The 16,446-nt window shown below is 43.0% G+C and overlaps 1 protein-coding gene across 9 annotated transcripts in view; it reads left to right on the top strand.

Moving 5' to 3' along the window:
- Positions 1-16,446, top strand: part of LOC132470114 (rap1 GTPase-activating protein 1-like) — a 114,239-nt gene that overhangs the window by 28,886 nt on the left and 68,907 nt on the right. For 3 of the 9 annotated variants that reach the window (XM_060068333.1, XM_060068340.1, XM_060068339.1), the window contains exon 1: positions 9,475-9,672. The exons of 1 other annotated variant lie outside the window; for it this stretch is intronic. In XM_060068333.1, coding sequence (XP_059924316.1) covers positions 9,629-9,672 — 44 coding nt within the window. In that variant the 5' untranslated portion in view covers positions 9,475-9,628. Of the gene's footprint in view, positions 1-9,473; positions 9,673-16,446 lie in introns of those variants that run through there. 5 more of the 9 variants (XM_060068337.1, XM_060068342.1, XM_060068348.1 and 2 more) reach the window with 3 other exon arrangements.

Raw genomic sequence — 16,446 nt, 5'->3', positions numbered from 1 at the left:
CGGCCTCGTCTTTTTCTCAGAATCCATCTCCATGCATCCCTTTTTTCTTAAATCTTACATCTCTCTCTCTCACTCACTGTTTCCCTTCCTCTTCCTAGCTCCCCTCTTCCTCTTTCTCTCTCTTTCTTAACGTCTCCACTTATCCCTCTCCCTTCTCAGGTTCAACTTAATCTATCGTGAGCACGGTAAAAGCCTTATTGGCAGTGATCTGCTTGCATAACAGGCACTCTTAATGCATGTATAACGCGCTACATTATCATTATAAACAGTTCAGCAGCCTTGGAGGGGTGAATTGATGGTAACCTGGACCACACGGCCAGACAGGTGTTCAGTTTCTGGCAGCTCTGAGTGCTGGGGAATTCTCTCTCTCTCTCTCACTCTCTCACTATCTCACTCTCTCACTCCCTTCCAACTCTACTCAGCGTTATTTTTCTTCACTATAATCATTTTGCCCCCAATTCTCTTTTGAATTGCTCTTTCTGGCTAGCAAACCCTTTTGCCTTGCCATTCTGCCTGTCTCCCTCTCTCTCTCTCCCTCTCCTACCTTATCTTCCTCCACACTCTTTTCCATTCTCCTCCCTTCCACCTTATCTGTACCACCCTGCCTTATCTCTACAATCTCTCGATTAAATTAAACTCAAAAGAGCTTCCTTGCCATGGAGCACTTAATGTCAAAAAGTTCAAATATTGAACAAAGTATAAATATCAAAGTACTTTAAAAAGTGAATTATAAAGTGCAATAGAGGTAATTGTCGGGATAACTATTTTCCTGAACCGGGGCCATGGCATGACAGACTTGGACTGGCCTTCGCCCATCTCTCTGTCTGGTCTTTGCTGTAACCTAAACCTCCGGTTGGGAGAGAAGAGGCCTCTGGGAGAGTCTGCGTTTGAACTCCATGACATGAAGCCCAGCAGGGCAGGACGATGGGGGATAAGAATAGAATGGCCCTTCTAGTCCCCGTATCGTTCTGTCTTTGATAGAGAGAGGTCAGCGTCGAGTGGAGGGAGAGTGAGAGGGCAAGACATAGAGAGGAGAGAGGAAAGGGACAGAAGGTTTGAGAGGGTGAGAGAGGGAGAGGGAGAGAGATGAATACAATGTCGTCCCCCCATGATCTCATCCTTGTATAGCAGGGGGAATCATATTTGTTGCATTTTGTCGAACAACACTCACCTCTCACACCTGTTTCCATTATGCTCTACACTTGTATCATTGCTATGAAGAGCCATTCTACAGTTATATATAATCAACTGATGACAATACAGTCAATATATCATGTGCATTATTTAAGAAGCCTCTGAGTTAGCCCCGAAAAAAAAGAATCAAATATTTTTAGCATTCATGACAGCATGAATCATTCATCAATTAGGTCAAACATCGGCTCCGACTGAGATGGGAGACATGCTCACGTGTGTGCTTTAGAACGGGAAGAAGACAGCTGGTGTGTAAACGCTGAAGATGAAGCAGATGCATACCCTTAACGCTGTTTCGTAAGCCAGTGTGTCTCCTCTCCCTCTCCGTCGCTACAGAAGCCCACGTCTACAACCTCCTGTGTGTGTGTGTGTGTGTGTGTGTGTGTGTGTGTGTGTGTGTGTGTGTGTGTGTGTGTGTGTGTGTGTGTGTGTGTGTGTGTGTGTGTGTGTGTGTGTGTGTGTGTGTGTGTGTGTGTGTGTGTGTGTGTGTGCGCTCGCTCGCTGATGTGTTCCCCTGGCATGCACCAGGGGGGGATGTTGCCCTAATACGGCTCCATTGGTGGCCCCTTATGAACTTAAACTTGAACCCTGTACTTTAATTTATAAGGATTTGTGTCAGAATATAAATTATTTAAAGTGTAATGTTCAAAAGGTGACCGTTTATTTCAAATGCCGTTTTGGATGAAAGCACACAAACATTTTATTTTATGTTTTAGTAAAGTGTTCATAATAAGATGCATGCCATTTGGTGTAAGCACTTGCACTATTTCTTGCACTATTTCTACCTCGCCCTACCGTTGGAGCTACACAGCACCTACCTTCCCATGTTTGTATCTTTTGATGTGTGCATTTTGTATTCCTTTTAGCCCAGACAAGCTCCTCTTGAGCGGTCTGTGAGACGAGTCTGTGGGCCTGGGGGTGTACTACATCACACAGCGTCTCAGACTCTGCCCTAGTCATGCTGCTCCCAGCCGCCCAGGAGGGCGTCTGTTGTCTTTGGGCAGCATGTCGCGGATGCATGCTCGCCCAGCTTCTGAATATTTAATGTGTCTTGGTCAGGGCTCGGGGCAGCTGAAGGGCAGCCCATGCAGTGCAATCATGTACCGGATGGGATCCCCCCTGACCTCTGCTGCTGGTGTGTGTGTGTGTGGGGGGGGGGGGGTTGCTGGAGGGGGGCTCAGATTGGACTGCATGGAAGACCCGTCCTTAAGAAGATGGATGGGGGGGTACAAGCGAATGTCAGGGAGGGAAGGATGGTTAAGTGGTTAGGGTGTTTGACTTCCAGTTGAAAGATTGTGGGTTTTTTAGCCCAATGTCTGCAGTCTTCTGGGCTACCCTTGAGCCCTAACCCCTACTTGCTCATTGATGACATGTTCCTTGGAATGAAAGTTTCTGCCACATAGTACAAAAGTTAAAATGGATTCTGGGTCTGGGGGGTTTTGGTTTTACTTCAATGGATGAATGCTGCTTTCAGATTTATGCAATGCACTGAAATAAAAGAGACATATGCAGTCTTATGTCAACCGTATATTTGCTAATTCTTCACTTTATGATTGCAATGCCTTCCTTCCTTCCCTGCTTCTACCCTTTCCTCCTTACTTCCATCTTCCCACTTGAGCCAAACTCATTAAATGCTATTCAGTGGCAAGAAAATTGATCAACAGGAAATCAATTCTAAGCACTCGGAAAAGCAGCAGCATGTTATTTTTTCCTGACCATTACATATATCTTGATTATATCCATCAGAACTATAAAAAAAAATCAGCTCACGGCCATATGCCGTCGTTTAGAGACCTTTTCTTCCACAGAGAGCGAGCGAAAAACCCCTGCCATCCAATTTCCTCCCGTGCTCCGCGTGTCTTTGTCAACGACGGGCTTCAGCGGCCCTTCAGTGGCTGTGATCTGTATGCTAAGTGTTTACCCGCCGTTCCCAATAGAAGTCCTTCAGCATGTACTCAACCCCTGACTCTGAAAGGGTGGCCTCTCATTACCACCCCCCCCCCCCCCCCACACACTTCACCCCCGTCACCCCGGAGCCTCTCGTGCCACCCGCCAGCTCCCACCTCCGCGCCAGAGAACCGACCGCGCTACCGCAAAGATCTCCTTGGCCCCCTTAGGGCCCTCTGTCCCCCCCCCCATCACGCCCCCATCACGCTGGAGGTGGGGGGGTTGGTAATCACACTGCCCTTCCCTTTCACACCTTCCCTCAGACGATTACCTTCGGCAAATAGATTATCTTCCTCCTTCACACGCCGGCCGAGTGAATGCTATTTGCCAGAGAGAAGCCGTGGGGAGGAAGACACTGAGGATAAGGCTGATTGAAACCATGTCTCCAGACCCGTCTTCTTATCCAGGCCAATGGACCTGCTGATATCCAACTGCTGCTCGGTTGAGAGGTTATCCGCCATTGTAGAATTGTACCCTTTTGGAGTAAATACTAAAGATGAATGTCATTAATCGAGCAAGTAGGGGTAAGGTATCTTGCTCAAGCATAGCTACAGGTAGACTGCGGACATTGAGGATCAAGCCGTGCTTAATATAAACACCCCCGGTGTTATTATGACATTACCCTAGAGCCACGATTACACGGCTCAAGGGAGGAAGGTTCTGCATCACAGGTGATATCTCTTCACCTCCCTCTTCTTTTCCCATCAGAGAACCTAGAGAACCGGCCCAGGGGAACTGGGTAGATGTACTGAAACGGCCATGAGCGCTGAGGTTGATAGTCTGTTAATGGAAATGCTTATGGGGAAGAGGACAGGTGTGATGTACAGCTGCTTCCATTGCTAACATAATAACTACGCTTTGTCAGTGTGACAGCCAAACCATATTCGGCTGATCTGATCATTTTCACTGGGACACTTGGTGTACATGTTCCAAGTAACAACAAAGGAAGCAAAAGGGAGAGCCCATCCTGGAGAGTTTGGCCATGGCTGAATTGGGATAGGCCAGCCAAGCTTATTTGCAATAGACTATCGGGGAGTATAACTTAACAGGAATAACTAAACAACGTTCAATTGGAGAGGAAAGTGGCTACCTCTAGGTTCAAGGATAATTGAGATAAATGTGTTTAAAAGTAAATACTAACATTGTAAAAGGTTATATCATTTGTGTATAATTGTATATAATTAGCAGCATGCAGTCAATTTTTCCAGGGCACACAAAGACATGTCTGGTGAGCTTGTCAATAAGGTTGTCACGCCAGTCTATTACAGAGCACATTGTAACGCTTAATTGCCTTTCATTCTGTTAACTATAGTAACATTTAGCATACCGAGGTAAACAATTTTGACCTCGGTATGCTAAATAACGAGAACATTGTGTGAAACAGAAGGATTCTGCAGGAGGACAGAAAACAGCCTGACAGTCCCTATCTTCTCTCCTTTATGTGTGAATTTTCGCAGCCTTAATATTGGCTCTGATCCAAACAGGCCCAAGTTGAGTGTTAGTGCTAATGGACGGAGGGTGTGGTGGCGATGACACACACCCAGTCGGTGCTGGGACTCTGAAGGATGGATTATACAGGACAAGCTGAATAGAGGATGTTTGTCTATTATATTTGGCCATTTCTGAAACCTTTTTATCGGAAGCCACTTGCAATGAATTATTTTAGATAGATCTCGTTACTCAGTTGGGCATCTTGGCTCAGAGATGGGTAAGGCGGCAGACATTGGGGTCTGCAGTCGCAACATTTGGCTGGGAGTCGAACTCCATCACACAACCCTTGAGTGATTCAGAGGATGCAAGGGACCAGAAGATGGACTGCGGGGCTACAAGCGATTCTGGGAAGGATTTAGAAGGAGAATAGATTAGGAAGATAAGGTCTTCTTATCCAACACTGTAGATCACAAGATTAAAGGATTTGAAAGAAGGACAAAGAAGATTTGAAAGGAGATATTGAACCATTGGTCAGCAGAACCGGCCGCGACTCTATTTGCAATGTACCATACCAGCAACATCACACAAAGGACACCATGCCATATACATATTGTGAATAGTCAAGTGCAACGCTAGTGTGCTCAATGTGTCAACACAATTAAAGTATGCATGACGCAATATGGAGAGATTTTGCAGGTCCATGTATAAATAATGCACCAAACAACAGGTCTGCACAATTACTCCAATAACATGGTTCCAATTGATTTCGTGACAGCTCAGCTATTTTCCAAATAATCAAATATCTGTATCTCAAACAAAATGATACAAGTGCAAATCTCTCCTATACACCGCTTTATCATGTGTGTAAAACACACACATGAAATGTACGCAAGCGTAGCATCAGCAGATTCGGCAATGTAATAAACGACTAGAGAGCAAGTGAGGCTTCCACATGGAAATGAAGATGCTGTGAGCTATACAAATGCAAATCGGTATAGAAGGTGGATTTTACTCCACTGCTTTTTTGGGTAGGCCTACGACTAAATAGATCAGGCTTAGTATAATTCAAGACTCATAAATTGTAGCATCAATAGATTTGCCTTATGTTATTAAGTATGCTATGATGACTTACCTTGGATGCCTCTTTATATAAAAAGAAAAATACACCCAACATTAGAATTTATTTCTACAATCTATTTTGCTGCTATGCAATGAGGTCCATGCATACGTACATACGTACATACATACATACATACATACATACATACATACATACATACATACATACATACATACAAATACATACATATTGGGGACAAGTGCCATGAATTAGCTTTAGCTAAAGACACTTTGATGCATACATCAGATGACTGTTTTACGCTTATCCATGTTTTTGTATCTGTCCCTATTCATTTAATCCTAAATAAATAAATACTATCTTTCTATCCAATGCCCTGGTTCATATAAAGAGCGAGAGACCCCAGGTCTGTAGCTCACTCCTCAAATGTCCTTGACCCCCAGGTCACCTACTAATTACATCACTTTAGTATAATTTTTGTATATTATCTAGTAAATTTGGTCGACCTTAGTGCCTGGATTCATATAAAAGAGACCAGACGTCTCTCTCTCACTCACTTAAGGTATGTCCTTATCTAAGTTGATAAAAAATAGCACTTGACAGACACATCAGCTCAGACGACTGCACGACGCAAAGACATTGATTCAAACAGCATGCAAGCTGAGTGGTTTCATGCAGCGTAGCCAGTCCAATCGCCCAGCCAGTCTGATCGCTCGAAAGCCCCAGCCAGTCTGATCGCTCGGAAACCATCAGTGCACTCTGCTCCGTCTGCGTATGTTGTGGTCAGATTTCAAAGCACTCTCCACGGTTCTTGGGCCTCTGAGGTAATTTGATTAAGAAATGTGTGTGGCGTGAGAGCCTGTAAAGAGGTTCATTTGCGGGAGACTTGAGCTCAATGCGTGGGACTTGGCACCTCTGTGGCACAGGCGGACGCGGATTTCACAGGCGGTAAATGGTCGTTAACTGCTATTTACTAACTGGAATTAGTGAAGTTCTCAGGCATCCACAGGGCTGAAAATCTGTCTTCTTGTTCTTTCTCTATTTGGACGCGCCAGCGCTTGCTATAGTCGGCTTCCATTTTGTATCTCACGAGAGCTGGGGGCGGGAGGCGGCGGAGAGAGGTGGCTGCAGGTGCAGAGCGATTGTCATATAAATGTGTTCATTTTGCCGCCCCTTGCCAAAGTGCTACTCTGGGAAATTGCCAAGGTCGCCTGTATGGATGATGATGCATGATTACATCAGGTCATCAGCTCTGTCCTCTTTTGGACGCTAATTGACGCAAGCTTTGACAATTAATCAGATAGATACTCTTGAGAGATAACTAAGGTCATGAACCAGTGGCCAACCAAATCCACTTAGTCTTGATATATGCTATTCCCAAATCAGCGTCTTACATTATTTAAATTGACGACCCAAATTCTAACAGCCGCTTCAGACTCAATCAGAGGCGTGATGTAGATCGATAAAACCCACAATAGAGGTAATCTCTCTTCACAGATTGTGCGAACATTATTGTTCTTCAGAACATGGCCGCGGGATCATTCTGTGACAACAGATACCTGGACCTGGATCAATGCACTTTTTGGACATTATGGGTTTTCCACTCAAGAAACCTCTTCGGAGAAATCTTTAATGTCTGGACAGATTTGCAGTATTATCGACTCTGTAGTAGTTCACACTTTTCTAAGTGACTGCAACATTTTATCCATCCCTGAAGGTAAATTCTGGAAATGTCATCTAGTGGGTCTTTAGAATTGGAAAGAAAAAACGGTGGCCCTGGGCCATGAATATAAAGCAATGGTCAAATAATAAAACATAAAACAACCGCACCTTACTCGTACATCTACAAACGGCAGCAAATCAGCTTAGAATACGGGTCGCGACCCAAAGTTTCATAAAATACATCTTTCAGGGGTGCTATAGGTTGATATATATAATAACTCCACGATGAAAGAAAGCAGAGTATTTCATTTTGGAGCACGGCAGGGTGTTAAGCTTAGCAGCTCTGATAATGCCCCCATTTCGAAGCTACAGGGACAGAGGAGTTAAAGAGGGGTCCCTGGAAGAGGTAAATTACCCTCTGTGGATCCAAAATGGAGGACACACGCTGGCATGAAACACATGGCACAGGCTTGATGGCAGCCTGGAGTTAGTGTTGAGGGCAGATTTTGAAAAGCTTGTCTTACATGTACCCCCCCCACCCCGACAGTGTTGAAATCAGAAGCAGCAGGGGGTGGGGGGTTGCTGAAGGGAGCGTGGCAGAGTGGTAACAAGCAGAGTGATGCGTTAGTGATAATGGCAGAGTGCTACTCGAGGTTTAAGAGCGGGCACACTGACAAAGACCGTCCTGGTCCTATCTGAGACTTTGATGTGTTCCAAAAGAAGATTCCTGCATTGGTCTATGGGCAGGAGGCTGGCGGAGATTTTTCTTCAGTGGCAGAGGACAGGAAAGCAATTGAACCTGAGGACGATTGGCACAGAAATGGGATAAAATAGTGGGATGTGACAATGAGGTCAAACAATGTAATGCAGTGCAGAAAGAGTTCAAAGCAAGGATGATGCCAAGGGTGCATCTCCTCCCTCTCTCTCCCTGTCTCTCTCTCTTTCTCTGTCTCTGTCTCTCTTTCTCACTCCTCTTCTCTCTCGCTTCTCTTATCTTCTCTTCTCCTCTCTCGCTTCTCTTGTTTCTCTCTCTTTCTCTCGCCACTCTCTCTCGCTTCTCTTCTCTTCTCCCCTCTCTCTCTCATAGCTGACATGTTTTTTAATGACTTGGATGAAAGAATATTGCCCACAGCTGAACAGCACGGTTGCTGTTTAGCTATAGGCCATTTGGTTTGAGATGTTATCCCTGTTTGAACTCCCATAGACACAACCAGTGAGTGCACAGGCTGCTGCTGCTGCACATTCTCTGAAGAAGAAGTTTGCTGTCCGCCAAGTCTTGTTCAAATGTAATCAGGCCATGGTGTACGCACTGGGCCCAGCATGTCGAGTTGCTTGTTCACTCGCTTGTATGAGTTGCTTGTTTATTTGCATGTTGACTAGGTCATTGCGCATTAAATCTTTGATCGTCTGTTGTTCGTTTTTATGCTTGGGCTTAATTATATTGGGAAGGTCCATCCATAACTGCTGGAGCTCCAGTATGGGAATCTTATCACCAGGTTGAGCCAACTCATGTGTACTCATATCCACTTAAAGTCGCTATGTGATGATCAATTGGTTCGTAACTTAAAATAACCAGGACATACCTGTAGTAAATGAAGATTGGTAATGGATGGGAGTAGAAGTTGTAGCAGTGGCCGTTTAAGACACATTGGTTTAAGTAGAACGTCATCCTTGGGCAGCTGCATGTGAACAATGGTTAGAATCCCTCTCCTTTTTACCTTTCTAGGACAAGTGAGGAAACTGAAGTCTTTGGTGCCCTGCCCTTAAAATGAGTTCAGAGCCACAGAAGGGCCAAGCAGCTGGTTACCAAGACAACAGCACAGGACTGCCAGATGAGCCATTTTACAACTAGGAGAGATAGATTGATACTTGGAGAGAACACAAAGTCAACCCAGGGGGCAGGGTTTGAGTGAGTGCATGCATGTGTGAATTTGTGTGTTTGTGTGTGTGTATTTGGGGGGGGGGTAGGGCTGGCCAGGGGAAGGGCAAGGATGTGTACACACACATCAAAAGTACCCCGGCTAAACACATAACCAAACACGGACACGCACGCACGCACACACACACACACTCTCCTTCACTTCATCTGGTGGCACAAAGACTAGGTAAAGGAGGGAGGGGTTGAGAGACAGAGAGAAAGATGCACATGCATGGAAAGAGAGAGACATTAACAGAGAAACACTGAGATAGAAACAGACGAAAGTGGGACTTAACACGATTTTGTACGGCTGCTAACTTTCCAAGGCAACCCGTGTGTCTTTGCGAGTGAGTGTGTGTGGGTGTGATTGGCTTCAAAAGCCACTCCAGTTCTTCAGCGGGATGTCCCAGAGAAGGAGAAGCTGTACGTTTGGCGCATACGGGGGGTAAGGAGAAAATTGGTCCAACCAGGGCGATTTATTTCATCTATCTTCACATGTAGCCCACACCATTTAATCCCCAGGGTTACGGTGTTGCGATCAGGATACGCAGCAATAAGGATACGTTAGCATTCAGGTTAGGCTGGCTACTGCTTCCCAAGAGAGGAGGGGAGGGAAGAAGATGTTGTGGAACTATCTACAGACCCAGCAGACACGGGAGCAAGACGAGAAATGTCAGCGATTTTTTGGTCCTGGAAAAGTTGAAAGAGGGAGTCATATAACGGTCAATACTTTCCATGTAGTTTGGTTCCAAGACACGATTATGGAGGACTGAATTAGCACATGATAGATGACCACCCAATGGAATAACAGCTTGAGAGTTGTCGGTGGAACTGGAAGGGTTAAGTTGTCAAGTATTCTGATTTTTCTCTGACATAGTGAAACGGCTCTATGGCTTGGTTTTTGATCAAGATTTAGGATAAAAAGTGGGACAGCCAGCAGCAGTTGGAGCTCAGGAATTGAATGTGATTGCATTGTGAGACGGGGCAGACAGTAATATGTTTCGAGATATACGGAAAGAGAGAGATTTTTTTTTTGTTAAAAGTAAAGTAATGGAATTGCAGTTTCAGATGTCTTATTATTAGTTTGAAGGGGTTCCATCACACATTGCTATTTTCTACTCAGTTCAACTCAACTGCCATGAAAATAATAGCATTAAAGTGAAACCATTTACATCCTTGGCCCGGGATTTGAATTCTCCAATTGTCCGATTACAGAAATAACAATGACCATAAGTGGTCAGTGGTCCAACTTCGAAAATAAAATTCTGGTGCTGTTGCAGTGTCATTTAATAAAACACCTGTATGGAGCAGTATGCTCTTGCGTTAGAACTAACCAAAGTGTGAACATCCCCCTTAATGAACGAGAAAAGCAAGTCGGTGGCATATATTATCAGCATGATGGGTGGCCTTTCAACCTTCTGAACGTGACATTTAAAACATAGGAGACTGCATGGGTTTGGCAGCAGAGCTCTGTTCAATGCTCCAGTCCTCGATAAACAGCATCAGGATTTAACAAAACACCGGGCCTAGTTCCATGTTGTTCGGGAACTCCCTCATCACAGCTAAGGAAAATCCTCCCGGGTCCGGATGACATTTTTGATTGTTTGTTTTTGTTTTGTCGAGACACTTTGAAAAGCCCAGTGTTTTTAGCAAGGCCCGGTGGAGAACGACAGGGTGTCAATGCATTAACTCAGGGGATGAAGGAAATGTCCCTGTGGTGGAATGAGACAAACTGTGCAACAACAGCCATTGCATTCAGATTATTTGTGTTTATTGTTAAAGCTTCTTCACACAGGCTTCTCCATCGTTGTTTGTGCAGCTCTCAATGTTTGGCCTGAACTAAAGAATCGGTTATCTTTTGAGTTGGAAGCCTAATTAGGACACTAATGAGAATTTAGCCAAGACTCATTTGACATGGGCCGATAGTGGGTTGTACCAAAGGAGGCTAAAATAGAACAATCGAATAAAACTAAATAAATAACAAGCCCTGTTGACCCAACAGAATAAAGTTAGTTACTGTATAGCTGCGTGCGTTAACTTCTCATTTGCACTAAAAGAGCCCTGACAATAGTTCATCAATTATTCTGAGTTCCTGTATAGGAAAATGAATCGTTTAAATTGTTATTGAATAGCGTAGTGTAATGACTCATGGTTGGCCTTTAACAGCGGCTCTGATCGTTTCCTGCCTTCCTCCTCCACAGACCATTCACCTGTAGCTGTCAAATAGAGAACAACCACGCTGTTTTCAGTGCCTGTCAAAAAGAAAACCAAAAAACCCAATCGGGTTTTGTTGACAATAACTCTGTATCAGTTTACCACAACACTGTCACTCAATTCACCCAATGGTGCTCACATAACTTCCTCCATCTCAATGTAGCCAAAACAAAAGAAATAACAATAGGTAACCCATCTCCCCAGCCCCCCACTCTCATCAACAATGACACAGTAGAAACAGTTGACAGCTTTAAATACCTTGGACTCACTCTGGACAATAAACTCAATTTCGACCAGCACACAACGGACATTCAAAAAAGGAGCCACCAAAGACTGTATGCCATCCGCAAACTCAAAGGACTCTATGTTGCCCCCCATCTCCTCCTTTTGTTATATCAAAGTATTGTCCAACCCATTCTGCTCTACTGTTCCACCTGCTTCTTTAACATGCTTACTGTCAAAAACCGGGCCAAACTTACACGTGTCACAAATATAGCTGCCAAATTAATTGGTCTCCCCACACCCACACTGTCAGAGCTCAATATAAAGGCCATCTCGCACATTGCATCCGCAATAGCACAGGACAACACACACCCTCTCAACTGCCATTTCACTGTCATGCCCTCTGCACGCAGGTATAGGTCCCTGTTGTGCAGGAGGGCTCGCTACGGCAAAAGCCTGGTGCCTGCAGCCATAACAGCACTCAATAAAAGGCCAAGATAAATCACCCCCAGTCCTACTCTGTGTAGATGTTTATGCAGATCTGTGTAGATGTTTATTTGTTTCTGTTTATTGTCTGTCGGCGTGCGGCCCACATATGTAATGTACTGTGACGTGAAGAAAAATTTCCCCTTGGGGACAATAAAATCTAAAGTAAAGTCTAAAGTCTTGTGGAGCTCCATCAGGGAGCTGTTAATGATGGCTGTTTCTGAGAAGTTTAAGTTTATTTGACCCTTATACTTTAACGGGTGACGCATTTCATCCTACGACGTCGATCATTATAGCACTTATACTCAATGACGAATAATATCAAAAATATATAATATAAGTACAAAACACATTTATCTGAAAACACAAGGTTTTTACTGAATATGCGTTTCCGGAGTTCTACAAAGGGTCCTATACAAGTTGGTCCCAACTTAATGCAAGTTTCTTCTCAATTGTAATACATATTAGACTATTTAAATTGCCTGTAGGATTTTTATGAACATGTATCAATCAATTTTCTTGCGTCACGTGTGTAAAATATTGCAAAAATTGCGAATAACCTAGTACATATCTATACAATGTTAATGAAGTGTGTGATATTTTCCGAATCATGCCATCCAACTTTAAAGTAGTGTGCCATGATCTCCCGGTTGCCACAGCCCTATAATCCTTAAATGCTCCTTTGCAGGGAACGTCAGTTTTGAAACCTTAAATTTCGGCACTTCACACCTCTCACCACTGTCTGAAGTATTAAATTGGTAGCTACATTCCCCGGTCTCATTAGTCAAGTAATGTGTGCTCTACCTTAATTAAGGAAATCAATTTAAGGGAAAAAGGTATCTAATTAGCTCATATTAGGAATGTATTTAAAAAGGCATGTCATGTAGTCGTATAATTTCAAATCAACGTAATATCCTCAAGAAGTTGTTGGTGAATGCGTGATTGAGTATGGGACTTGAAAATAAGCAGTCAGTAGTCTAACTATTTTTAAATCTAATCCTAAATTATCAGTTTAACTGCCCCCCCCCCCCGCCCTTCTTAATTGTCCTGTTCTACAAGCAGCATTACATCAAATTAATAACCCCAGATAGGCCATCTGAAACCCTCTGAATTCCTGTTTGCTATGAAGGATTGGTTGACCACTTTTAATCCAGATATGCTTCCCCTCACAAACCTACCAATCTTCAGCTCGTTTGGAAAATACATTAGATAGAACCATGTGACCAGCGTATAAAGTTTTTCCTTCCTTATGTTTAGGATTGCATCATGCTCACCTGGTTTAAGCTGTGCTCTATTCATTATTGCGATTCAACCGAAAATGTTATCAAAACAGCTTAGTGAATTATATTGAGGTTCAGGTAATCAGGGTAGGGCCGGGGCTAAGGGATTTGGCAGCTCACTCATTTAGCACACACCAATTAAAACAAGACATTGATGGAAAAGTATGATGGAATAGTCAAAGCAATACTATTTTGGAAAACAGCAATAATATATAATTACTATACAATATTGATAATAAATGTATTTTTAATTATCCGTATTTTTTTCTTCTATCATTGTATTATACTGTACTGTCTGTACTCTATTTCAATAATGAAATCCCACATGCGACATGCAGTGACCTTGCGTCCCCGACGGGTTGAAAACACTGCTCTAGTAGATGTAGTGATTCATTTGAATGTGAAACACCCATAACCATGGACTTGTATAGCAGATTGATTCTTAGTACCACCACATGCACGCTGGCTCATGGTTTAATTGGTAGCTGGCAGCCTCAGAGCTAGAAGGTCTTGGGTTAAATTCCCCTTAGGCAGGACCTTTCTTTGGGGAGTTTCTATGTTCTCCCTGTATTCACATTTTTTTTTTTTTTCAAATAAACACTCCCGGCCTGCCCATAAGCAAGGCGAGCACACTACATCTGGAGTTCTGTGCTCCTAGCTAGGATAAATTAAATGCAGCGGAGGAATTTCCCCCATGTGATCAATAATCAAAATCATATCAAGTTTTGTTTCTTGGCTAAAAAACGTTTGATATTATTTATTTTTTTACTACACACATTACAGCTTTATGCAAATTACCACCGATAATACTTTTGTGATTGCTTGTCGTTTCAAACAAAATTATAATCCAAAAAAGACTGCAAATTAGACCGCACAAAAATGTTATCACCATAATATGTTGTTTTCCAAGGTGATGAAACATTCTTGGGAATATAATGTTATCCTGGATCATTGTTGGCTAAAGTAGGGAAAAAAGCTTTTGAAAAAAGGATGATAGAAGAGGACTGATTGTGCTTTTGTTTGCTGTAATTACCAATTCAGCAGATGCTTTCATCCAAAGTGACCTTTAATAGTTAAGGGATGGTATCTTTCTCAATGATACGTTTCACATGGGAAAAGGGAATTGGACCACAATCGAACAATGGAATTTATTTTCCAGATTGGAAGTAAGCCTATGGGCTTTTTTACTGCTATCCTTTTGACCTGATGTAAATTTGTACGCTTACCTTTGTACGCGTGTCAATAAAGAATTTCAATCAATCAATCAAATGTGGGAATCGAACCCAGGAACATTTGTACCTGGCAGCTAAGCAACAAAGGAGAAACACATTAAGGAGAGATCGATGGTCCTTTCTGTAGGAGGTAGACCACACAAAAAGCAGAATTATGAATAATATAATTGCAGTCATATATCACCCTGATGATGACAAACAGGATGATGATGATGATGATCTCGGGACTAGGTTATTCCATCCAACATTTGCAGACTTTCCCCATGTGTTTGGATTAATGACAAAGGCATTATTTGTAACAATAAACCCAAACTGTTACTGTAAATTTGTTTTTGTCATGCTCCGTCCTCATTTCTGAATATAACACACACACTGCAAATGTTCCATCCAACATTAGCAGACTTTCCCCATGTGTTTGGATTAATGACAAAGGCATTATTTGTAACAATAAACCCAAACTGTTACTGTAAATTTGTTTTTGTCATGCTCCGTCCTCATTTCTGAATATAACACACACAATACAATACACAGTGAGGGAGGGTACATCATAGCAGACTACTGTGCACCTGATAGGGCCCTCATGGGCAAGTTTAAAGGCTTGTGATGGCCTTTATTTCTCAGGCTCAGCTGGGCTGTTCTGCTGATGGTCGGTTAATGAAACGGCCGCTCTGACAATCTTTCCCATCATGGTTTGAGTAGTGGCACACAATGGACTCAGGCCATCCACCTAAAATGGAAAAGATTGATGGAAATGGGCTGCGTCGGAAATGTTCTGCTTACGTAAAGGCAAACATTTGATGCTTTATATGCAGTTTAAAGTTTCTTAAGCTTTGGTCTGACTCCCCAAATTGATTTTATAAATACTGTCTCAGCTTTTTGTAACCCTTGACCTATTTCTGAAAAAAAGATCAATGCAAGTTATATTGCTGTCAGATATCAGTCCAAGTTTTATTGCTGCCTCGATGACTCTTTGGCATATGAAGATGAACACCAGACCGAGAAGATAGAATCTGAACCAGCAAATATCTCCCTGAGCTAGATACTGCTCAAACAATCAAGCGAAACTAAATAGATGAAAAAAACCATTTAACAGATCTGCTAATGCAGCAGAACCGTGAGTTTCACGAGTATGGACTGCGTTGATCGTCATGTTCCTACATTCCATCCATCTGTCTTTCAGTAACTTGACAAAAACGAAAAAAAAGTTAACATACAAAAGTCAAAGTCAGCTTTATTGTCAATTCCAAAATATGTGCAAGACAAATAGAGGAATCGGAATTGTGTTTGTCGCTGACACACGGTGCAATAAGGACAAAAGGATAAAATTAGGTAGCATAAAACAAGTGATATTTCCAATAAATAAATTCTAAATAGTGCAAAATAATAAACACCTTAACATGTTCGGAATCAGAAGTAGTTTATTAGCAGTAAGTTAAGACACAAAGGAAGGAGCGGCCAAGTGTTTTTTTCTTGGTGCACTGCTACATGTTTCGCCCGGTTGAGGTGTAGCTGTTTGTTGATGAAGGCCTGGGTTTGTTTTGCCTCGATACTCTTAACTGTACCCTCGACCTGTCTGCAGCAACACAAGCTCCGGCCCAGGGCCGGCCCACAGACGGGTATTTGAGGTCTCAACATCAGGGCAAGACAAACAGCAACATACACACAAACAGACACACCCCCTACTTCACACACACATAAGTGACAGAAGTATCAGCACTGTAAGGACAAAATACAGGGTTTGAAGCAGTATGAAAGTATCGCAAAGCTGATTTATCTGTGTTAACA

Source organism: Gadus macrocephalus, chromosome 13, assembly GCF_031168955.1.
Source record: "Gadus macrocephalus chromosome 13, ASM3116895v1".
NCBI classification, from domain to species: Eukaryota; Metazoa; Chordata; class Actinopteri; order Gadiformes; family Gadidae; genus Gadus; species Gadus macrocephalus.
Note: the sequence above shows the minus strand (reverse complement) of the source record. Positions and strands in the feature narration are given on the sequence as shown.